The sequence below is a fragment of the Ptychodera flava genome, chromosome 13 (assembly GCF_041260155.1).
Source record: "Ptychodera flava strain L36383 chromosome 13, AS_Pfla_20210202, whole genome shotgun sequence".
NCBI lineage: Eukaryota > Metazoa > Hemichordata > Enteropneusta > Ptychoderidae > Ptychodera > Ptychodera flava.
Window position 1 is genome coordinate 13,097,513 of NC_091940.1, and position 26,272 is coordinate 13,123,784.

The 26,272-nt window shown below is 37.6% G+C and overlaps 2 protein-coding genes across 2 annotated transcripts in view; one reads left to right on the plus strand and one right to left on the minus strand.

The window, feature by feature from the left end:
• Positions 1-743: 743 nt before the first annotated feature.
• LOC139147477 (uncharacterized) overlaps positions 744-26,272 on the plus strand; it is a 40,971-nt gene continuing 15,442 nt past the window's right edge. Inside the window, exon 1 of the mRNA XM_070718585.1 lies at positions 744-873. The gene's annotated coding sequence lies outside the window, so the exon portion shown is untranslated. The remainder of the gene's footprint in view (positions 874-26,272) is intronic.
• LOC139147476 (single-strand DNA endonuclease ASTE1-like) lies at positions 16,040-21,163 on the minus strand. Its single transcript, XM_070718584.1, has 2 exons — positions 20,151-21,163; positions 16,040-18,849 (listed from the first exon to the last, which is right to left on the minus strand). Exon 2 carries the CDS (start codon positions 18,778-18,780, stop codon positions 16,969-16,971), a length of 1,812 nt encoding a protein of 603 aa, XP_070574685.1. The 5' UTR covers positions 18,781-18,849; positions 20,151-21,163; the 3' UTR covers positions 16,040-16,968.

The window sequence follows — 26,272 nt, forward strand, 5'->3', positions numbered from 1 at the left end:
TTAATAGAGCATACAACTCTGACTCTGTAAAGCGCCATAAAACAACGGCGTTTCGCGCTATAGAAATCCATGGATTGATTGATTGATTGATTTATAAATTTGTAATAGCTGGACAGCTACATGTCACACTCTTCATCTATATATTTTGAACGCGTAGGAAAATACTGTAACATGCTTCTCTAGTTACAACTTTCGACAGAATCTGCACTTAACGTCAACAACAGGTATGAAATGAAAGTTCACACCTGCAGTAAATTCTCGGAAGCTATGACTATGGCTCAACAGTTGAAAACCTTGGACTCTCCTATTATTTGTGACAACTCAATGGGGTCACAGAAACAATGACGATGAATAGGGAACAAAATAATCAATATTTATTGGGAAGAGACCAATAATTTATCTTTTAATTAGTCACGTTGTGAAATATGTAGACAGTCTATTGCCTTAGAAATACAAATTTGCCTATTTCATCACAATTTGAACAAATGTAAATAAGGTCATCTGTAGGAACCTGTATACTTCAACACTGCAAATTAGACCCTTCACTTTGGTATGTGTTCACTGGAATTCATTACATATACAAGAAGTGAACACCTGTTACTATTATCAGACAGAATCGAACCCGTAAATAGAGACCGCTTGCTCTGTCATGCAAATCCTCGTGTCTCTTCTTTGAACTCATTTAATATGGAAGTGTCATATTATAATTTATGGAAGTGAAAGCGCGTTAATATTATGTAGAAAAACCAAACGTATGCTCATTTAGAAACAAACTATCTTGCCCTCGCGATTTCACATTTCAGGAGAGAAAGCTTTGGATCCCCAGGACAGCGCGTACACCAGGCTATCAAGAGGTTTAACGCATTGCTAACGGTAACATTGAAATCTTGCATTGATAGCACACGCTTTCTTTTATCGTAACATTTTTTCTATAGTCGTTTTTTCTCTGTGAAATTCATATTGGTAGCATTTAGAAGTCCTTGCTAGTAGTACTATTAATTAGCATCAGTGTTGCGTTTTGTCTTAGTTTTTTTCCGGAATGTTCATGTTCATTATTCTTTGACTGTTCTATAAGTTTTTAATTCTGTTCACACAAGATGATAGGTAAATTCAAAGAGCACATTTTGGTACGGCCAAATTAAAAAAATATGTACACTGTGCTTCTGGTACCTCCACCTATACCCTATTTAGGAGCCTCCGACCGTTTACTTTGAAAAAATCACGCTTGACTTTGTCAAATTTTTATGGGTCGTTCCCCATTATACATAAAAACCATCTCACTACAGACCTACCCTTCTCGTAATTACAGTTATTTTCCATTCGGATGATACCAAAGTACTTGCCCTAATCTCAAATAAACATCTCATAACGTACACGGCATCTTTTGTTGGAAAAGATGTACATGTACATCTATTGTAAAATGTGTTTGCTAAATGATGCGTATTTGAGTCACAAAATTAACGTTCGTACTACCTACTGTGGCCTCATCCATGATGTGAGTGAACCCTAGATCTCTTGTTCGAAAAATATATACAATGCGGATGCGCTACGCGAAGCTGCATTTTTACAAGCTTGCACACATGAGCAAAAGATAGATAGATTATGCGCACGTAGAGGTGGATAGGGTTGAACATGCTTGTGTAGGTGAGTGGTACATGATGATGGTAATGTACGTTATAAGACGTTTATTTGAGATTAGGGTGAGTTCTTTGTTATCATAACAAATTGGAAATAACTGTAACTACTCATTTTCCTTGAAAGCACGTAATCTTACACAGAAACGGACATATTGTCTGACTAAGCAAGCAATATTTTCATTTAAAGGAACTAATAAGGCTTACGGTGGGAGATTCATTTTTGTTTCTATCGCTGTAGCAGGTTTATGCTTTTTAAATGCTGACACGAGCCAGGTAATTTTTAGGTTATAACCACAAAATAACGATACACAATTAAAAAAAATCAGCTTTAGTGCGATCTTGATAGCGGATTTATACTCCACACTCACTTGACGAAAATCGTATTTATCATAAGTGTACAGCGTTCTTAATGTTGAGTTCCACGTTTGGTTGTAGCATTATTTTGTTTCAATAATATAAAAATCAGTGATCATAGATAGCCTTCAAGTCATTGTGCTGAAATGATTCAAAAATTTTGATGTAGTGAAATGTGTCACGCAGGCTACATAATTAATGGGCAGACAAAGACAAAGAGCCAAAGATACTGACGTAGCTGCGTGGCCATGTCCTTCTAAAAGCTCTTTATTGGCGATAATTATTGCATCGGATCAAATGCTGCTGTACATTGTCATATTTAGCGCTTCAAATTAAATCTTTCACTTTTGTTTGTGCTTCGTGGAACTTATTATATATACATGAGTTATAAACATCTGTGACATTCACTATAATAGGTGATTATTGTAAACTCGTAAATGCCTGTCCCTTCCGGTCACCTATTGCTCCAGTACCTCGTTTACATTTATGAAAGATGCACTTTCACTTCCATGGAATCGCACTTCTGTGGCTGTGTCTTGCCTTAGCTTTGGCTGTTTATGGAAATATTGAGAGTATATTTATTTAGAAACATTGCAACTTACCTAGCGACTTTTGCTCCAGAATTTAACTCCAGTTAAAGGTATGATGCATAGCTGCCGTCAATCTGTGAACATATTCAACCTTTTCACCTTTTTTCGTGGTAAAATCCTTTTTGGTCGTAGAAAGTAGCCACTGCCAGTAGTAATTTTATTTATTAATGCTCAATACTTTTTGAACGTGTTGGTGTCCACATTTGATGGTAGGTTCATGTGAATAGGACATCTTTTGCTGACTCCAAATAATACTGTAACATGACCTACCGTATTTGAAACCTTAGGACACTAAAGTGTTTGCCCCGGCAAATTTAAAAATCATCCTTGGTTTTAGAAACGTTTGCTCTTTTGGCGTTTCAATGTTAACATGAAAGCTTAAGATCTGAATGAATCAAAAATTTATTCCATAAACAAAGGAGATTTCCTTTAACTTGAGCACTCAAATTCAGAATGGTTATTTTCAACAGGTATTTCAACGTTTGAAGCTATATCACAATGGGAGTAAAAGGCCTGACGACATTCGTAAGGAGAAAAAGTGAAGAGTACAAATTGTTGAAAAGTGAAATTTTACACGACACGATGATTGTTATCGATGGTAATGGTTTGGTGTACTATTTGTATCATGGTACAAGTTCCTCCTCGCTTTGTACTTGCAGTTGCACGCAGCACAGCAGAAGGTGCAAAAATAAAAAAATTGACTGCATTCATGGAGGCAATTATCGGGAATTTGAAAAGAAATGTGTTGACTTTTTCGAATCACTCAATAAATGTAAGATCAAATCCTATGTTCTCCTGGACGGGGCCGACGATGTCGCAGATAGCAAGATTGAGACCATAAAGAAACGTGCAGACGACAAGATAAAAATTTCTGTCAGCATCGGTAAAGGTCTTTCTGAAGCCATTCTGCTACCAATCTTTGCATTTGAAGTATTCACACAAGCAATGAAAAAGTGTCAGGTACCCTACGTAGTTTGTGATTCTGAAGCTGACAGCGAAATTGTTACTTTAGCCAATGAGTTGAGATGTCCGGTTGTTGGTGAAGACAGTGACTTCTTCATCTTTACCATCGAAAATGGTTACGTTCCATTGTCAAGTCTCAATTGGTGTAACACAAATAGAAGGAAATGTAGGGACAATGAAGAAGCATTGTTCATAGACGTGAAGATGTACAATCAGGAAAGTCTCCGTCGGGAATTCAAAACATTGCATCCGAACAGCTAGTTACTTTCTCTTGTCTACAAGGAAATGACTATATTCCACGTGATGCGTTTAACACTTTCTATCAACAAGAGTTACAATTTTCATCTTTTATCAACTCTGACGAAAAAATAGAAAAAACGTTATATTGGTTATCTGTGAATGATACAGTCGAAGTGCGGAGGCTAATGCTGAAATACTGCCTGAGGGAGACCTTGCAGAGAGCTCTGACTATGTACAATGTAGTAAGAAGATCAAAATTCTTAAGCTATCTTCAGTCGCTATATTCACCAAGGGCGGAGAATGAGCCAGCACCAAGGATGCAAGGTTTACCCGACCACTTAACAAAAGAATATCGGACGAGAACTGTCCCTCCAAGTGCCGTGAACGTTATGGTCAACAAACGACATTTCACGAAACCAATATTTGAAAACGAGTTACAACCCAGTTGCCATGGAGCCTCTCTTCACATCAGACAAGCTATCTTGGTGTTCTAATGGCGAACACGGCACCTGGTAACGGCAGTCTTTACATAACTGAACATGACAGAGAAGCAGATAAGAGAAAAGTATCAACAGTTCCCTTCACAATTTTGATGAATGGTAATAGAGAACGCAGTAAAGAGCTTATCCTACGAACATTAGGAGTTGATGGAAGAGCATTAGAAGAAGCCATAATTGACAAACGTCTACATCTGCCAGTTGCAGCCACCATTTACTGGGTGCAGAAATCGAATCCAAAAATGTTTGTGAGTGAACTTCACTCTTTGCTTCTTGTCTTCCAACATGGGTATTTTGAGACGCCGCTTTTTTCTACACTGGTCGAAGGAGAGATTGGGAGTCATTCTGAGATAGCATACTCACAGGCTATCCAGGCCTACGCGCAGTGGCAAAGTTGTTTATACTATACATCATACCTTAACGCTGTTCTCAATGAACCATTTCCAGTTCCAGATATAACGAAATTGTACCAGGGAACAATGGTCCACAGAATTTGCACTCAACTAGACTATGGCATAACCAAGAACATGGATGCTGTTGCATGCGTCGAAAAATTGCTTCAGAATGTAAATACAGCTAGAACTCAGTATAGCATTTTATATAATGCAGTTAAAGTTCAAAGTGATGCACTCAGAATGGTAGAGACACCCGAGAGGTTACATCAGCTATTACACAACATTAATTCTAGGGAATATACCTTCATTCGTCACGTAAGTAGAACACATGAATACGGTCGAAGAGACTCAAAAGAATATAATCGAAATGATGATTCTAAAGAGAACAGTTATAGTCGGCAGGCAAAAATCAAATTCTGTGATGAATGTGGATCTACGGGTCATGTAGATCATACTTTAGGATCTCAAAAAAGAATATTTCGTCAAAAACCCCCAAAGCTTGAATACTGAACCTGTTAGGTGGAATCTCAATAGCGTTGACAATGAAGGACACAAATGCACTCAAACCAATGCAAACCAGTTGTATGAAAACATGAAGTTTCTCGAATGTTAAAGTCGACCTTGGAAGATTACCCAAAAGAGTCATTTGAAATTTTTTTGTACTAAGTGTCTTTGGTTTGTTGTGTACACCTTCCACTTTGCCTTTTGAGCATTACCTGATGGACTGTATAAATTATCGAGTTGCATAATTAACATCTGCTTGTTGACTAACCCCTGGACACCATACGCATACGCCGGTAGTATCCACTCATCAATAAATTAGCTGGCCGTAATAGGCACCGTCTAAGATTGTCGCATCAGTTCCAACAGTGAGACTTTCTCGTTAAGGGGGGAAGGGGTTTGACATCAGTTTAATTAGGGAAATTCACTTCGATGTCTTTCGGTACGTGATCACCTTCTTTCCTTTTTTTAAAACCTGTTTATAAACAAAGTTAAACAAAAGCCTTCATCCTCTCATCAACGAATTTTTACCGTTCAAATTCTGTAAATACGCACTGTATTCCGCTCACCTGTGTTTTAATTAATAACGAACCCTTTATCGAGAATTAGCATCCTGAAATAGAAACGTTTCTGCGTATTCATTTAGTTAGTCATTGTTCCAAGAGTTAGATAAATTTACAGTACCACCGGTCAATTACATAATCTTTTAAGAGGAAATACGAACGGAAATTGAGTACAGGAGAGATGCTTAAAAAAGACGAAGAATTTTTAAACGGACCTCGCCCTTTTACTGGGGGCCAATGTAACTCCTTGAATATAGGAGCATATTCGCTTTGTTTATAGGGTGGCGTCTCAATCACTTTTTGGCGAATAAGTAAAATTAAAAAATTGTTAGACCATTCAAGTGCTGAAATATTAGTTCACGTTTTTGTAATTTCAAAGTTGAATTATTGTAATAGTCCGATTTTTGGGCCTACCTGCATATAAATTGAATAAGCTTCAACGCATTCAGGTTGGTTTCTTTATTTTATCGTAGCTAATTGTTTTGTCGACGGTTTTAATTACACTCTTTTTCACTGAGTTAATTTGTATCACTATCAACTTTTTAAAAATTTCTATTTGTAATTTACCGTCATGTACAGACTGCTGAGACAATGTGTGGTGGTCTTTAAACAACAAATTATTATTATTATTATTATTATTATTATTATTATTATTATTATTATTATTATTATTATTATTATTATTGTTGTTGTTGTTGTTGTTGTTGTTGTTGTTATTGTTGTTGTTATTATTGAAGGAACAAACTGTGAACTGACTCGATCAGATTTATCTTTCTGTCATTAAACGCAATATATCAGTCAATATCAACATGGCCGAAACGAAGTTTACTCATAAAGTGGGGAATTCATTTAAGGTGGAGTAGCATGTTATATACACAGTTTTTTTCTTCAAAGCAATATTTCTCATTTAAGATGACAAGTACCCTCCCTCAAATCATATTTTTTCATAAAGCAGAGAATCTCAGTTTAATATGGTAGCAATAGATTACTCGAAAAAGGAAAGAGCATAAATATCGGGTAAAAAGCCTCAATTTTGGTATGAATGGTGAAAAATAATTCAAGTGAAAAACTTGATCCTTTTTTCTGAAATTCAATATTTTACTTGTAACGCGAGTACATGTAGAAAAATAAGAACTGTTTTATTTTGCATTATCTATTCTCTTACTAAAATGACAGGGGTTTAAAGACTGACACCCAAGAAAGTGATTCAAAAAGCAAAATTAAAATGCCTCTAATTCAAAATATAAGAACATATTACCAAACAAAATGCACATTTTGTTAAATAGTATTTAAGGAACATAAAGTGGAAATTTTTAAAAATTTGACCAAGCCAGAGTAGAGTTAAATTCATTAGAAAGCTTGAAATTGTGAGAAAAGAAAAGCCGTAAATCTGCATAACTTTACACGTTTTTATCACCCAACTTATTACTGCTTCATAAGCATAAAGGTTAACCCAAGCATTATTTTAATCTTCGGTCAACAAATAACTTAAATTTGAATGAATATTTGCGAAAACCTATTTTGAGCAAAGAACGCTGCGTAACGTGCAGCGCCACCCTAGTAAGTTCATTTTTTCCGAGAGATAGCCGGATTCTGCATCAGTGCTGACAGTCTGTATATATTCTCGTATAGTGTTTACCATTCAAATGCTCTCATACTGACGCAATGTTTTTTTGCAAACGCTAGCCTATACACAGTACAATATATTACCCACAATACTCTTTGATTTGTATCCTTGAAGGTTACTTTTCTAAAAGCTTTTTCAGTTCTGCATGTAAGCACTAGTGTGCAGCATCAGAATAATTTTAAAAAAATATCTAGTAAAAGTACGTTTAGATATATCAGTGAAAGTTTGAAAATAACCACTAAACAACCATAAAAGTCACATTCTGCAGGTACTACAAATGCCATACTTTTTAGTCAGCAAGTTATGACGAACTGAAGGGGTCATTCTCTGAGAAAACTTAGCATGCAAATTTCTTTTGTCACTTCCATTGCAAAAAATCAATATCCTTTTGTTTCATAAAACAGGTGCAACTAGTCTCCCTACTTTCCATCACATTATTCTGTATGGCTGAGGACACAATCTCTGGCAAATTTCACAAAAATGCTATCTCCTCTCTCAATTATGCATAATTTTCCAAATTATTTAAAATGAGAATTGAGAAGAATGGTGTGCATAAAAGTACGTTTTCAAAATTTTGAATAATAGTCTGTGAATTTGTCTACACATGGGAGACATAGTAGACTTCACTCAGGTATCCCGGAGGATACAAATCGCAATGAATTATGGGAAATCTACAGTACTGTGCGATAGTGTATAACATCGGCTAGCGATGTTATACACAGGAGGCATCATGTGTATAACATAGCGATGTTATACAGGAGGCATCATTGGCCAGTGGCTAGAGCAGTGGACTCACGATCACAGGATGGTGAGTTCGAGCCCCAGCATGGCCATGGTGTTGTGTCCTTGAGCAAGGCACTTTATTCCTCACCCACAAGTGATGGGTACCTGGTAGGACAGTGGTTGTAATGTGTGTGTTTAGCTCTGTTGCGCTTATTGGCTGCACATGTGAGCTGTAGTTTGCTCCCCAGGGAGTTTAGTGGTACAATGTATCATATCTAGGTCCAGTGACCAGGGGTAATAATAATTGTAAAGCGCCTTGAGCACCTTTACTTGTGGATATGTGCGCTATATAAGAACCCAATATTATATCATTATTATATAACATGGCCGTAAATTGTGTATTTGAAGACATGGAAACCGGTAGGATTTAGTTTGTTTGATTGATTGATTGATTGATTGATTGATTTACAAAACTAGGTTTCTATCCTCGCCGTAATTTAAGCTCAGATATCATCCATTCTTCAAAATGAATTTCTTTTTCTCACGTGCACGTGTACTTGAATGATATGACACACTACGTAATACAAAAATCAGCAGATATTTGGTGTCTGTCGATCCTGTAAACTTGTAGTTTTATTAATGGTACTTTCAGCACAACCTGATGACTTTTAAACCAAATTAATTTGCATGCAGTTGTTACAATTTGAACCACGATACATAAAGTATAAATGACTTGGCATATTGATAAAAGAGCTTCATTACACTTACATCTTATTCAATTTGTTTCACCATTAGATCTGATATTGCTGCCACATGACCAAAAGTGTATGAATACATTCGAGTTGCTAGCCTTAAGAAAGAACCCTTTCGACCACATTCAGAAACATTATACAAGAATGTGCAGATGAAGATTGATAGACAATAAATAGTATACTAAAGTGTCGTTGTGGCAGAAGTCGCTAGTAATGTAACACCATGTTTGATTACTTAATTACAAAATTAAAGAAAAACAAGAAATATAGGAAGCAAAGGATGGATAGAAGTTTCTCATACGTTGCTAGACAATTGTACTGAAAGCTATTGGTGTGGGAGATTTGCACTTAGAATATATTGCATGTGATCACTAAGAAACCACTAATCACTGAAGCTACAATTCAGAGGGGTATACATTAAGGATAAAATTAAGCATCAGGCTCTGTACTTTCAACCAAAGCAAAAGTAACTTAAGTTCTGGTGAGTTTCATTGTTACAGCAATGATGAGTTATGATTTACGGTCCACTGGTTTCATTTCTTTAGGAAAAATAGCAGTGAATTAAAGCAAAATACTTTATATTTGCATGCATGAGAGTCGTAAAAAAGTAAAACTTGAAGCTAAGCCCGATAGTGTCATTTTTGTCACTTCAGTGATGTATTTATGCTATCCTTGTCAATATATAACGCAAAGGACTAACCTTATTTAAAGAAGAGTACAATTAAAGAAATTATTTAAGGAGGTATACTAATACGATATGTTGCGTGTAGTTTATTTGTTGAATACAACCTGCCAAGTGTATGATGTAGCTTTGTTTTCATAAAAAAAACCCCACAAAAAACAAGTTGTATTTCTGTTCAGTAACAATAGTATAATACATCCCTTCCGTTAGTGGTATTTAGTAAGTAAACCCAACAGCGATGAGCATGCTTCTAATCTCCATTGACAATGCCTAAAATATAGACACGGTACTAGTGAACTGGACTTGTAGAATGGACCCAGAAAACTGGAGTCATGGACTCAAAATTGGAAATTTCAAACTGGCATTTTATAAGAAGTTTTACTGTAGAGGAATCACTATATGCAGCCCTATATGCAAAAACTTTTGATGTTCTTGGAAATGTTGAAAAGCCGCCTACGGAATTCAATTTAGTTGGAATAGTACTTTTTATTTATGAGAGGGCGCTGCTCCAAACAGATCTTCTCGCTGTTTCGTCTCTACAACTCTCCGCAAATTACATCGATGAGAAGAGAGTTTTTAGTTATCGTCAAGAATGATCGTTGCAATGAAGATACAAGGTAATTGTATATGCTTCATTGGGTGAAATTTGTTGTGCTTTGAAGAAGAAAAACGAAGATTTTCCGTCGTTGCACTGCATACTGTCAACTATTTGTGTAGGCCCATTGTTCATATGCAAATTGGGCCATGCCACAATGTCAAGACTGTGCTGAAACCTCCAGGGTAACATTCACGCAAGGTGACTTGTTTCTGTGCAGGAAGTGTAAGAAAAAGCGATTCTCGAAGAAAGCAAATCCTCAGCCAGCAAGTCAAGATTCTGAAACTGCGATCGCAACTTCTTCACTGACAAGTCCAGAAAAGAAAAATCTAACTATGGAGCAGAAGCTTGATGACATCAACGGCAAGCTTGCGTGCTTGCCAGCTGTTGTGCAAGATATTCAAGACATAAAATCTGCCCAGAATACAATTACTACATCTTTGGAATACTTCAATACAATAGTTGAAGAAATGAGGGGACAGATTGATCGTCTTGAAAGTGACAACAAAGTGCTACAACAACGAAACGATGAACTCACTAAACGCATGACCGAACTTGAAAAGATGCAAGAAGACCAAAACCAATATAGCAGGAGAGAAAATATAGAAATCCACGGAATTCCGGAAACTCCAAATGAAAAAACAGATGACATTACACTGACAGTGGTCAAACAAATCGTCCCGGGAATAACAATCAACGATATTGAAGTGACGCACAGGATTGGAAAACAAGATCAAAGTGCGGGAGCCACTAGACATCGACCAATAATCGTAAAATTTGTCAGTCGAAGAATGCGTGACAGAACATACAGTGAAAGAAAGAATATCAAAGGAACAACCACAGACAAACTTGGGTATCGCGAGAAGAATAAGATCTACATTAACGAGAACTTAACTCCGTTCAAACGAAATTTGATGAAAAAGGTGAATGTCAAGAGGAAGAGTTTAGACTACAAATACCTATGGACATATAACAACAATATCTATGTTAAAAAGGAACAAGGTATGCAGTCTGTCATTATTCGTAATGAGGCAGATATGGTTAAAATAAGATGAAAGTTAACAGTCATGCTCAAACTATACAAATACCATGCACATATTAGACACGAATCTTTATCAGATATCTAGTCATTCTTACTCCATTACAGAATTCAATGATACTTTTTCAAACAGAGAGAACTCTTTCTCTGTTTCACACGTTAATATTAGGTCTTTAAACAAAAAATGTCGAAAATTTTAAGTCGGTTTTGAGGATTGTATCATTCATAAGTTTAAGATAATTGCTCTCACAGAAATATGGCAGATTCGGAACAAAAGTATGTTCAACATGGAGAACTACACATTGGAAACAAGGTGTAGAAGTCATTGTAAAGGTGGAGGTGTTGGGATCTATGTACATACGTCTATACAATATAATATTTGTGACGAAATTTCAGTACCCAATGCAGAATCGTTATGGTTAGAATTTAAAGACAAAGGCAAACAGTATATTGTTGGTGTAATTTATAGACCACCAAGTGACGATGAAATGTTATTTATAGATGGCCTTGAAAATACTTTGCGTTTGATAAACCACAAATACCATGGTTGTGTTTTAGTTGGTGATTTTAATATCAACATCAACCAGTCTTCAAGTATGTCTAACAGGTTATTGAACAATCTCCATTGTTTAAACTATGAGCAAGTCATTCAAGATCCAACTAGGATTACCAGTTATTCACAGACCACCATTGACCATATTTATACAAATCTCTGTGACAGAAGCATTGATGCTGGTGTTCTCTATGCTGACATTTCTGACCACTTACCAGTTTTTGTATTTTTTAATAATTTTTGTTTATCACTACCAGACAAAGTGCGAGTTTTGTCAAGGGATTTTTCAAATTACAGCAAGGATATCTTTACAAATGACCTCAGAAGAGAAACGTGGGACGATGTTATCTCTTGTCAAGATGTCAATTTAGCTTATAGAAACTTTTCGACAAAATTTCTCAATTATTCTTCAAAACACGCCCCTTTTAAGTCATTCAGCAAGTTAAACAAAAAGAAAAACAAACCTTGGATTACCCCTGGAATAAGAAAATCAATAAAAGCCAAACATAGTATGTATAAGAAGCTAATCAAGGGTGGGTTCAAGGAACCTTTTTATAGCAAATACAAGAAATATAGAAATTGTCTAACTAATATTTTGAAGAAAGCCAAAAAAATGTATTATTCACAGCTTTTCATGACAAAGAGTAACAATAGTAATGAGATGTGGTGTGTAATAAATGAACTTTTGGGTAAGCAAAAACGAAAGAATCTTAAGATTCCAAATCAGATTCATGTTGCATCCGATAGTAGTATGGAAAGTACTTCTGACTTGCAAAATATGGTTGACTTTTTAATAATTACTTTATTAATATAGGAGAGAATTTAGCATCGAGTATTGATACTTCTACTGCAACAGATTTTAATAAGTACTTAAAGAATCGTAATCAACAGTCATTCTTTTTACGTCCTGTAACTGAGGTTGAAGTAAGGGATATCATTGTGTCACTTGATATTGAGAAAGCAACTGGCCATGATAACATTAGTGTTAAACTTGTCAAAGATGCTGTTGAAGAAATTTCCAAGCCACTTTGTCACTTGATAAATCTTTCATTCTCAAAAGGGGTGTTCCCAGATGATTTAAAAATTGCTAAGGTACTACCAATTCACAAAAAAGGGAATCTAGATGACATGGGCAACTACAGGCCTATTTCCATTTTACCGGTGCTCAGCAAAATTTACGAACAGATTGTTAACAAACAGGTTCTGCTCTTCTTTAACAAACACAATTTATTCTATGATCACCAGTACGGGTTCCGTAAACAGTATAGTACAAAGTTATCACTAATCAGTCTTTCTCAATATCTACTTCATGAAATTGACAATGGCAATCCCACTCTAGGTATATTCATAGATTTTTCAAAAGCATTCGACACAATCAATCACGATGTTTTACTTGCAAAACTTGAATTTTATGGTATAAGGGGTTTACCTCTTAGCTGGATTCAAAGTTATTTATCGTCAAGAAGTCAGTTCGTTGGTGTACACGGTGTGAATTCTCACGCAAAAACAATCACATGTGGAGTCCCCCAAGGATCAATTTTAGGCCCTACCCTTTTCCTAATCTATATAAATGATATTCCTATGTCATCAGACGCGTTTAACTTTCGACTTTATGCTGATGACTCGAATTTATTCCACACATTTTGTAACAGTTCAAATTGTATTAATCTGCATACTATTAATGACGATTTTAGGCATGTGAGTAACTGGTGTGACGCCAACAAACTGACAATCAATTCCACAAAAACAAATTACATGATCATGAAAAGTTGTAGAAAAAATATTGAGTGTCATGGTTCACTTCAATTGAAGAACAATGACATTCGTAAAGTGGAATGTGCTTCTTTTGTTGGAGTAATTATCGACAGTAACCTGTCTTGGAAACAACACATTGATGAGGTATGTGTGAAAATTAGCAAATTAACTGGTGTATTTTACAAATTACGTCACATAATGCCACAATCGATCTTAGTCCTGTTGTATAACGCCTTTGTTCTTCCCCATCTTACTTATTGTCTTGAAGTGTGGGGAGCCACATATCCAACATACCTTAATGAAATATTTGTACTTCAAAAAAAGATGATTCGCACAATGACCTTTAGTAATTGGACAGAACACACAGCACCACTTTTTAAAAAACTAGAGATACTTGATATTTACAAACAGCATAAATTACAGCTTGCAGTCTTTGTTCATGATGCTCTTCATGCTAGACTTCCATGTACTTTTCATGACTTTTTTACTCCAATTTCACATTCATATTTTACAAGACAAAAGGAACGAAATGATCTGGAAATACCCAAAGCTAAACACAGAGTAGGTCAGTTTACAGTAAAATATACAGCAACAAAAACTTGGAACAGCATACCTGATATCATACGGAACATAACAAATAGAAATAGTTTTAAACGTGAATATAGAAACATCTCCAATCTCTTGTCTAAAGAAATGTATCACTGTAATATATTTCTGATTTCTTTATATTTTTTTTCTTTTCTGAGTAGTTTTCTGTAAAGTAATTACGTGTGTTTCAGAGGAACAGCTTGCCCACATTCTTTTGCCAAAATATGTTAATGAGGCTGGAGGCGGACTCGATTAGTTGCTGGACAACTATTTTCCGTACTCCTTTTCCCTCCTTCTGTGTAATCGATTTATTGTAAATTTACATCTTGATCTTCACTTGTTTTGGGAATAAACATTATTATTATTATTGTGAAATGTGTATTTCAACTAACTGTGAAATACATTAGTTTTGCACGGAAAGACATGCGGATTAACAAACACAACAGTGCAGGGACTGTTTACTCTCTTTAAACATAAAGAAATGCAGGTCAATGTATTTTAAGTCGAGGGAGTTGTCTCTGATGTAGCAATACTGACAGTAACAATGCCATGAGAAACGTTTTTCAGCTTATTTCTCTATTCATATTCTTATTTCTCACTCTTATTTCTCTATTCATATGAAGCAGAGTTCCTAAAATCTCTCTACAAAGCAGGGTCTAAAAAACTTGCAAGGCGCTTAAACAACACGCACAGATATATTGATGATCTGATTAGTCTAAACAATCCAGACATATCAAATTACTTACATCATATATACCCTGATGAATTGGAAATCAAATAAACAACTGAGAATAGGAACTCAGCTTCATATCTTGATCTGTTCCTGCAAGTGGGCACTAATGGGCTACACACTTAGCTGTATGACAAAAGGGGTGATTTTGATTTTGAAATCATAAATTATCCCCACTTGTCAAGTAATATTCCATCTGCACCTGCTTATGCTGTGTAAGCTTATGTGTCTCAACTTCTCAGATATTGTAGGGCTTGTGATTCCTACGCGGATTTTCAAATGAGACACTGCTTATTAGTATCAAAACTAGTGAGACAGGGATATACATCCAAAAGACTCGTGAGGACTTTCAAAAAGTTCTACGGTCGATATGATGACATTGTGGCCAAATATGACACCTCGGTCACTCAAATGATCAGCGACAGCATTCCCGGCTTTGACTTATAACAGTGATTCATATACTGTATCACTTCATACAATATTTAGACAATTTTGGGACCAATCCTGACGGGTGTAGCATGCTAGCAGGGTACGCTTACCCATTCCGGACACCTGGTACCACCACTAACTATCAGTGGTTCAGGATGGTCCTACTTAAATTTGTAAATCTCAAATGTCCCATGGACCTGGTAATGTATTACCTTGAATGAAAATGATTATTGGACCAGTTTAATGTCATATTACGAACTCATATCATTAAAATTAACATGTTGAATGAAAGGATGACATTCTGCCTGCACAAAGCATCTTTTACGTAACCGTGCCAAGCAACGTGACCGACAAACACTCCCGGGCCCCTAGATGTGAAGATTGAAATGATAGTCCGATCATTCGATGAAACTTGTGTTTATTCCTGTTGTCGGCAGATAATTCAGAATGAGGACAGAAAGCAGGATTGCAAACTCTTTTTCTATGGGTATTTGTGTAGACGATTTCGATGGTGTGGAAAGCATATTATATGTGTTGACTGTTTCGAAAAGTTGGTAGTTTCAGCAGATCTGCTGTTTATGGCAAACTTTAAACCCGGCATTATGGCAGTTTGGCACAAGAAATTCTTTGAGTTTTCCAATCGTATATGTTCAGTGCCATAACACTATATAGTTAAATATGATATGACCAACGTGTGTGAATTTTTGGGACGTTGCATTATGAAGAGAACAGGAGGAATCTCGACGTGATGCAATTAAATGCATTTCATGGTCGCGTTGATTTTTGTAGGCATATATGTGTATAAATTTCTTCATAGACAACAACATTACAGGACTACAATACATATCCTTTATTGCTATGTACTAATAATGAACCAATACTGTGCACGTGACTTCCTTTAACAAGCTATGAGGGTGAACTCATTGTGGCTTGGACTGCTGTGATCAACGTAACAAGTCAGAGTAGTATACATTTAAAAAGTAGAAGCTACAAACACTGTATTCATTTAAAAATATCTTTTCAAGACCTGTGTGGTTAACTTCAGTGTAGCGAATCATAACCAATCATAATATAATTATCTTCGTTAACGATGCTGTATCTTAGTTTATTGCTATCATGAACAGTCACAGAAGTTTGAAGTAAGCTTTCTCTGTCTCTAAAATGCAGGATATATTGTGCTTCTGAAGCTATGACAGCAGAATAAAACAGGATGTATCATTATACCTTGAATAACCATGAAATTTTTTTTTGCAAAGCGACATTCACTGATTAATAACTAAATGGTCATTAAAATTTGAAGAGTCTGTGTTAAAATTGTAAACACTTCTACCAAACATTCTGTTACGAAGATACTAGAAAGAGCTTTTTCAACTTTTACTTTTTCCAACTTTGTCCATTCGTATACCATATAGACGTATTAGGCATTATAACTGTGCTGTAAATTTGAACACCTGTTATTTTCAACTTTATCCGGCACAACGACATACGGACAAATTGAAACGATCATTGGTTGGGACTTACGTTCGCAACATGTACAGATAAAAAATTTCCAGCATGTCAAGTTGTCAAGAAAGGGTAAATTTTACTATTTACGGTTTGAACATCTTCAGATTTGATTTTGATTTTAATTTCACTTGTGGCTGAGTCATTTATACGATATTCTTACATCACTTTTGAAAGAACCAATATGAAATTTTGCTGTGCATTTCAATGTATTAAATGAAACGTTTGGCTTGAGTTCCTCATGAGAGTGTTTTACGGATTTTGTACAACACGACACAGCTGTCGAAACAAGGCAACTGCCGCTGGAGAGCCCCTCAGTACATCAGTCTTGACCCAGTCTGGATTGACGTCTTGCTGTAGTCTGGTTGTTGCGTATATACGGTGTAACAGCGTGCCGTGGTACAACTTGGTAGCGTCGGGAGTTGGATACGGTGTGTGGACTAGCGTGTTGAGCTGAGATGTGTAGTCCATGCAGCTATGCCATTGTGCGAATGCTTGCACTGCAGTCAGATTCAGAACTCGCGGGGCATCTTCAAGATTGGTGCTGACATCATCCATGTCCAGGTCGTTGCCGAAATGACAGAGTGTGGTACCGAGCAGTAAAACACGCACAAGATGATCGGACACTGGTGGATCCGCCTTCTTTCTCCAGTAGATGGTAGTGGCGACCGGTAGCTTCAGTTCGTCTGGGATTTCTTGCAGTCTTCCCGGATCTACTTCCAGTACTTCCAAGATTAAACTCTTTCTTTCTTCTTTGTCAAGACGTGTCACTCTCTCTAGATCCGGCAGGGAGCCGAATGTTGGCAATGACGTCACCGTCGCGATGGGCCTGCATCGCACCTGTGTGCCTTCTCTATCAATCTCATCGACACTTTGCACGTCTGCAGCGGACGACGGCTCACCCTCCAGGCTGCCTCCAGCTCTCTGCAAAAGTATGCCGTAGATGACTTGTCTGATCCATTTGGATGTCTGGTTACAACTTGGCTTCGAGGTATCCTCTACGAATGCTGTCAGAAAATTCTTCCGTTGGTATTTTATGTTCATAAAGGTAGGAGGCAAAAGTCCCCGACGGTAGAACTCCGCACACCACTGAGGAAGTGACCATCCAGGAATCTCTGGCAGTGCGCCACCGTTTTCAAGATAACCGTGAAACTTTGAAGTTGCAAGTTTCGCGCCGTAAATCTCAATGGATTTTTTCATCTGATGGATGGCCGTGCCTGAAGACATCAGAGAAGTCTCCATTTTTCTGTACAAGGCGTCAGCTGACCTTTGTTGAGAGACCCATGTTACGATACGGGGCACGCGAACACCAGGTCTTCCTGGGATGTTAACTTCCCGCTTTATCTTGCTGTGATAGAGGTCGTCAAAAGCCTTTCCATCTATGTAATCGTTTCCCAGTAAGGTAGCCAACAAGGGAAACATTTCTTGCGTCATCCTGAAATGACGGCAAAAATCTTGGGCTCGATAAATCTTGCAGCTTATTGCAGGGGGTCGCTCACCAACATTGTTGACATCGATTTCTCGCCAGCGTAGGTGCTCGATCGGTATGTAACCACCTTTAATGTCGAAAACAAAGAAATCGCTGTCTTCTCCAAGCACAGGGCACTTCCAATTGTTTGCTAAAGCAACGACCTGCTCGTCAGCCTCAAAGTCGCATACGATGAGCGGGATGTCAAGGTCACAAACGGCTTTGATGAATACATCGGTTGTAAATGCCGGTCGCAGTCTTGACCTTCCAACCTGACCGCCGCTGATTTTGACTGAGTTGTCGATTTTCCTCTGAGCTCGCTCCACAAGGGTTTCAAACTTTACATCCTGCAGATCGTCTGCTCCGTCAAACAGTACGTACGGTTCGACACCACAGTGCAGAAGTGCACGGAAGAACTTGGTGCACACCTCTCTGAACTCTCGATAGTCGCCGCCATGACGGAAATCGACACCAAAGTCAAAGAAGAGAATATGCATCAGACCCTTGCCGTCGATAACGATTCGAGTTCCACGCAGTTGGTGAGACTTCAGAAACCCAGGGGTTTCGTAGATGTATGTAGTCAAACCGCGAACCATGCTGGCTTTAGTGTGGCTTCTAACTCGATGAGTTTTCACGGTGCAGAGTCGGTTACAGCTCGGAAGATTCTGTAGATTGTAACCAAAGAGACACAGACTGTAAGCATGAGTAGGGCACACAGATCGAAACCAAAATGTATGGCTCTAATCATAGATAGATAGATAGCTAGCTAGTTAGCTAGCTAGCTAGTTAGCTAGCTAGCTAGCTAGCTAGCTAGCTAGATAGATAGCTAGATAGATAGAGATAGATAGATAGATAGGTAGGTAGGTAGGTAGGTAGGTAGGTAGGTAGGTAGGTAGGTAGGTAGGTAAATAGATAGATAGATAGATAGATAGATAGATAGATAGATAGATAGATAGATAGATAGATAGATAGATAGATAGATAGATAGATAGATAGATAGATAGATAGATAGATGGAAAGGTCGTTTTACAGATAGATTGTGCGAAATCATTGCACAATTTTGTGTCAACCAGCCATACACTCAGTATTTACCGTTGATGTAATTTTTGTCACGACGACTGGATCACAATTGAAAATGACAGCGTCAAATTTTTCCATTTTATATACAGAAGGTAAGTGTTTTCTCTTCATAAACTGCCAATTTTATTCGCAATGAACTTGGTTATTCGTGGATGCTACAATTGTTCCATGGATTTTCACTGTCGCTACGCTGTGAACACATTCGCTGTTCGAATGAAATGAAAACGCGACAGAGTTTGCTGAAATTCATTCCTTCAAAGTAAGTTTAGACTCTGAAAACCCCACATATTTGAGAGTATTCAATTTAGGCAGTGATGATCCTATATACTTTCGCGATAGCGTAGGCGAGGTTTTTTTAGAGCCGTAGCTTTTAACGGCTATCTTCAACGTCCGTGTCTATTCACACATTCGATTGCCAAAATCATTAATTGTCATTCAGTTCTGTCGAGTCCAAACCCACAACATACAGCATCCAGTCACCTTGTGGAGAAGCAATAGGCATAAATACACGGCCAAATCACGCATCACGCATACGCTCCCATCACCACTCGCATACCCCCTCTAAAATCAATCTTTGTTCAGCGCCAACTCGACAATAACGCAGTGTAACCAAAATGGTTGTTACGTTATTTTACACCGTGCACCAAACCAAAGAATGGTGTAGCGCAGGTGCCACACTGGCCTGGTACACGCCAAACAGTAAAGCGCGATATTTTGCGATAGAGTGGAACCTGGAGCGAGATGTTGGTATGAAAACAGGTAGTGCGATTTTGCGCACGGTAATCGATATACAGTCAACCCCCCTTGCCGTGCGCGTGTTTCAATTATCCACGACCCGTTATTGCGTTCTCGCATGCGTAACTCAGAACAAAGCAGTGAGGCCTACCTGTTCGTTGTGGCTGACTGTTTACAGTTTCTTTCGACGAATCGCTCGACCTCTCACTGTCCACCTCGACGAATTAGCTAGGTTGTTGGCCAAACAAGGACTATGGGGCATACAACTTATTCTCAGTTGACCATTGTTAAAAACCCTGATCAGAATCTGACATCATCTGTGAATAACGCTGCGTTATAAACTACCAGTACTACCAGCATCCCCACTTTGGTGCAGGTTCTCGGAAATTCCAAAGTCCTGAATACTCGGAATTCCCAGCGTATAATAATGGCCTCATGACAATGTTTGATATAGGAATATCAAAGCAGTACTTTTCTTTTAATTTCGTTGTATCTTTGTCCTGATTTGTTAACAGGGTCAAATTTATTTTGAACTTGTAACGTTTTTAGGTCAGTTACAGTTATTACAGGTCACGAAAATTTGAAAAGTGAATCCGAATCCTGATAGGTCTTCACCGGTAAAATTAGGCCTACTCCGCGCTAAGACTAAACGAACGCATAGTGTCAGTTATTGCAAAAAAGCGAGACTGAGTAACGTAATTTTCTAAACGCAATCATGAAATAAGCGCGCACAATCAGACGAAATATTATACATCGCAAGAGTGGAAAAATACCCAGTACACGTACTTGCAGTACGGGGTCAAAATACATAGGTCAAAGCATTTACTCGTTTCACCGGGTTATTTTTAACCAACCTAATGGGTTGGGCAATGGTAAAAGATAGTCGACCTTCCGCAACGATATGTTTGGAACATTCACTCGAAAGCTGAAGGGTTCTCGCAGAGTTTGTGCGGTGCAGTGTATCCGATTCAATCCTGAAGTTTGCCCATTGTGGGTATAAATTATGCTCAAGTATGAGTTGCAACACAAACAAATGTATCGTGACCTTAGTTGACCGTTAGCCGACACACAGACGTGTCGCATACATTGAAAAACTCCAAACATTGCAGTACACCTTTCATAGTGTTATTATGAAAACACTGACAGGTGATGTCACGCTCACTTGCCTTGATACCATGCTCATTAACAATCCAAATAAATTCGAAGAGGAGTGATCAAAGGTAGAGTTACTTTCATTTTGTAGGTCTTATCCTTCATTAGGCCTACTACTAAGGACGAATGTCCAACTCTGGGCTTCAGGAACAGACATACCGATTGGCTATGACAAAGGTTGAGACGACCCAAACTAGCCAAAATTAGCCAAACCAGCATAAACCACCAAAAACGACCCATATCATCAAGTAAACGACCTAAAACAAACATTCTAGGTATTCAGGGATACAATAAAACTCCACCTTCTGGAGAAACCGTCGACAGAATTGCGGGCAGCCATGTTGTTGGTACTATCAATTACCAAGTTGTGGGGCTCATTTCGATGACACAACTGTGACTGAAAACGAAAATAACTTCAGCATCGTAACTGGGCTCACCGAAGGAGGGCGCTTTTTCAAACTTTGTGCAGTGCAGTGCTAGTGGGGCATAATTGACGAATTTTCGAAAACATGTGGTCTCCAGACTCTCATTCACCGGCCAATAATGTGCAGGTGAGTGAAAAAAAGGTTAAGTTCTACGATTTTTAGTGTTTAACTATGTTTTGGAAGATTTTGCGCTTTTTTTTGCTCCAAGAGAGACTCTTTAATGATTTTCCATCAATGCCATCTATTTGCTATTTATTTGCTAGATCTTCAACTTTCCATGGTAACCTGCATGCACGCATATATATGTTTGTGTGCATGCATGCATGCATGCACATATATGCAGGTATGTGTATGTACATGTATGGAACCAGGGCCACGGCACATGTTATCTTAATATTTGGTTTGTAGAATTTATTCAAATAAATTAATGTTGGTATCAAAAAAAATGTGAATGAGCTGTAAAAATGTAATAAACTAAAACTTTGATCTCATTCCTTGGTAAGCCACTAAACACGACAACGGGGAAATTCCCTGTGCTACACTTTACGTTGTAAAAGCAGTAACAATCTTGCACAGCGCCCTCTATTGAAGAAACAAACCGAACCCCTTAACTCGTTGATGGCATGTATAGGAATTTGCAATGATCGAAAATGCCGGCTGGTTTTCGCCGTTTTTGGGGCGGTTTCTCCAGAAATCTGAGACATATTTCATCCCTGTGCTTATTTTAGGTCGTTTACTTGATGATATGGGTCGTTTAATGGTGGTTTATGGTGGTTTGGCTAATTTGGGCTAGTTTGGGTCGTCTCAACCTTTGTCAATAGCCCATACCGATTTGAAGCCATCCTTAGGGAGCCTTCAGTAATTACAGGGGATGGGCCGGGAGAATTGGGGGGGGGGGTCACTTTTTAGAAAACAGTTCAAGGGGAGGGTCACTTTTTATAAACCTATCTTGGGGAATGGTCACTTTTAACAGAAGCTGATTTTATGGCCAAAACTTTAATTGTCTATGTGATATTTCCTGAATAGGAAATCACCAACAAAATACGTACGCATTATCCACAAGTTTCACAGTCTAATCAAGAACATTAATATCAATAATCAAGAGTACACAAATGCAAAGATTTACCTATTTTGTATTGGAAAAAACTATTCATAGTTTCATCATAGACACCATGGATAGTGTACCAACTTTTTAGATGAAATTCAAAAATCAATTTCTTGTACACAAATGCACATTTTACTTCCCAATTCAAGCAAAGTACATTTAAATACATTATCAAACATATATAATATACAGATATAGCATATTTTGTGGGGGAAATTGTCAATAATTTGCCTGATAGACTCCATGTATTATGATTTGATATTTTTGGATGAAGCACTAAATCAGCCACATCTTGCCTTCTTATAGTTGCACAAAATAAGGTGACCCTCCCTCAAATGTATGAAGTACAGAATCTCTTCAAAAATTCTTGCGTGATAAATTGCGACTGTCCCTCAAAAAAAGCCCTCCTCTCTGTAATTTGTCCCTAACATAACAATTGAATCAATTGTTATGTAAATTAGCTGATACTGTTTCAGTTATTCCTGGGGAGAATACCGCAGTGGTTGGGGGGTCAAGTTTTAGAATGTCGGACAAGGGGGGTCACATTTTAGACAGGAGGATAGGGGGAGGGTCACATTTTACGGTACAGGTGTACACGAAATTCCCCCGGCCCACCCCCCTGTAATTACTGAAGGCTCCCTTACGTCAGTGCGCCGACATTTAATCTTTAGTCGTCGTCTCGTCTTTAGTGTTCAAAACACTCACCATGCAGGCAATGATACATCACATGAATACTGCATCTACCAGAGTTTGATAAATTCAATCTCACTATAGGAGACTGAATTTCTGTTACTTCAAAATCATAAATTAAGGGCATAGGGGAATACACGTCTTACGGATTTTTGAAAATCTTGTTACTCAACGACATTGAATCTCAGGTCAGACATTGCTCTGTGTTGAGATAAAATAAAACTTTGATTCAATGATTATACTTATTTTACTATATTTGTTTTGTATTATTTCAAAACTTCATTCCTTTTTATAAATAATTCTCAAATCCAGGTGTGAACGTATTTACCGAGAAAAGCCCAATTTAAGACTGTAATTGGAATTCCGTCGTGATCTTCTGAAATTGTACAAAGGTGATAACCTCACATATTCACATCAGCTATCATGAATATCATGGTTCGATGAAATAGTAGGCACGGCATTACAATTTGACTTTCGTTTTGTTAAAGTGAAACCATTGTAAATACATGGAATTCCCAGGGTAGCGACTTATCATCGCAGCAGTCAGATTACGTGGAATTTCCAAGCGCCTAAGTCTGTAACAGCGTGCTGTGTTCTGCTTTACCAATGTATGAATAATATCATGAGTGAATGGATAATACTGCAGTATAAATTGACGAAAAGGGAGATTTTTTGCATAATTATTCCTTCACCATTCTTTCGTTTCCACTCGATTCGTGACGTGAATATTTAATCAGAGGATTGGTTCAGACTTGTGCGTACGCATGAACTCTAACTTACGAATTGAATAGCCTGCCTTATGGTATAATAAACCGAAAGTAATGCGATCTATGTACCCTGCTGAACAAGTACATTTTTTCTAAATATTATCGACTGACGAATAATAGCAGGGTAACTGGAAACGTACGGTATATGGTTCATTAAATGTCCTGTCGTAGGGCAAAGTCTGACAAACACGCCTATCAATTACACCTTGCATATGCCAACATTGTACTTTGTCAGACTATGCTTACAATGAGGTCAAACCGTATCAAGATGGATGGGTCATTAGAGGATCGTTTCATGACTATTCGCGTATAATGAAAGAGAAAGAAAAAATGCTTTGGTACACCAATCAACGTTAATTAAGTAAACATTGCAGTGCATTTTGGGAAGGCCGCCAATGCAGTGCACGGTGCCAATTGTAGATTACCATGCATCGTGGAACTATATCTTTGAGAGGACAACTTTTAATGCTTTTCGTGCTTGTTGTAAACTTAAAATTAGATTACAATGCGCTAAGAGCGAAAAGACTTCAACTACGGCATATAAGCTTTGAAGATCGGAGTCATTCCTACTTTAATGCTTTTGATGCCATCATTTTAATAAAAACCTTGTGATTATTCAGGCATTTCCGACTTTATCATGCCGTTTTCAGAAACAGATGTTTGGAAGAAATACAAATGACTATCTATAAATCTGGGAATTGCGCGTATAGGAGTTACAACCATCACTTTCCAGTGCATTCTTTAATATGGCTATATTGGCATTTGTTTATGGATGCAAAGTGCACGTTTCATCGCAATGATGAAACAAGAATCTTCTCAAATATATGATGAGGCTCACTCTTGCTACAGTGATGTTGTAAATTGCAGCTGGATTTAACATAATGTATTCATTTCGATTTAAGTATTTTGTTGACCATTGGCAATGGGTATTCTGAGGCCAACGCATGAACACAAGCATTTATCCTATGTCCCTTATATCATAGAGAAAGATAGATAGAGTGGCAACGGGTATTGTTTAAGGCGTGAAGCGGTTACGTAACCCATCCATGTTCGCCTCGCCTCAATTTGCACAGTAAGTGAGGCTACCCACAATTCTCCATGATCTGTACACACGGAGATCACTCCCTGAACTGAAGCAAATTTCTTCTGTACACAGAACAACTCGGTCCATATTTCAAAATTCTGGCAACATAGTTCTGATAATCATAATTTTCTGATTTCCCAATGTGAATAATGAGAAGAATAACCCCTTTTCCGCGGAGGAGATAGCAATTTTGTAATTTTGTCGACAAAGATTTTTGACAGCCATACACAATATTTTCAAGGAAACTAAGGGAATAAGTTGCATCTGTGTTGGCAAAAGAAAGGGTATTGATTTTTTTTAATGTTCTTAACAAAGGAAATTTGCATGTCTGACAGGTGGTATGATGAGACCATCTTAGTTGCTGATAACTTTATCTTGACAAGTGTGCAATTTTTAGCACCTCCAAACATCGACTTCTCATTCAATTTACTCTTGAATTTTAAACATAATCAATTATTTTGGAACATAGTTTTAACAAATAATTCTGAACTTAAATTGTAAGTTAAAAATTGTTAAAAAACTGATAAAATTGAAAAAGCCTTTAGCAAAAAATGTCTGAGTGAACAAATCAAGGGGAATTGTGGGTAGCCTCACGTACTGTGGGTTGCTCTCGCCTCTCTTTTCCGAAGAGTGCCGACCATGAATCCTTCGGTAATTTTCGGATTTTCGCCAATTGTTAAGCGAAAGTATGTTCGGCAAAGTTTGTGTTGTTGTTGTCGTGTGGTGCTGAGCAGAATTGACGTGCTGGCGAAAACGGGAGTGTTTTGAGCTTTAGGAAAATGAGTTTTACCGTTTTAAAAATTCCTCTCATATTTTTATGAATATATAATGAGTGTGTTTGAACAAATTTGAAAGTCTTTTATCGATACTGTCTGCTGGTTTTACTCAATGGTTTACGGTCAGTCATACCGTCTTTTACACGTGCGTCAAGGAAGGACATGTTTATGAAACTGCTGGCGTGTTATGTTTTAATTGGCGTGAAGCAGTGTTTCTGGCCTGAGAACTCACAAAGTAACTATGGTTGCTACGCGACTGGCAGTACGATGCCAT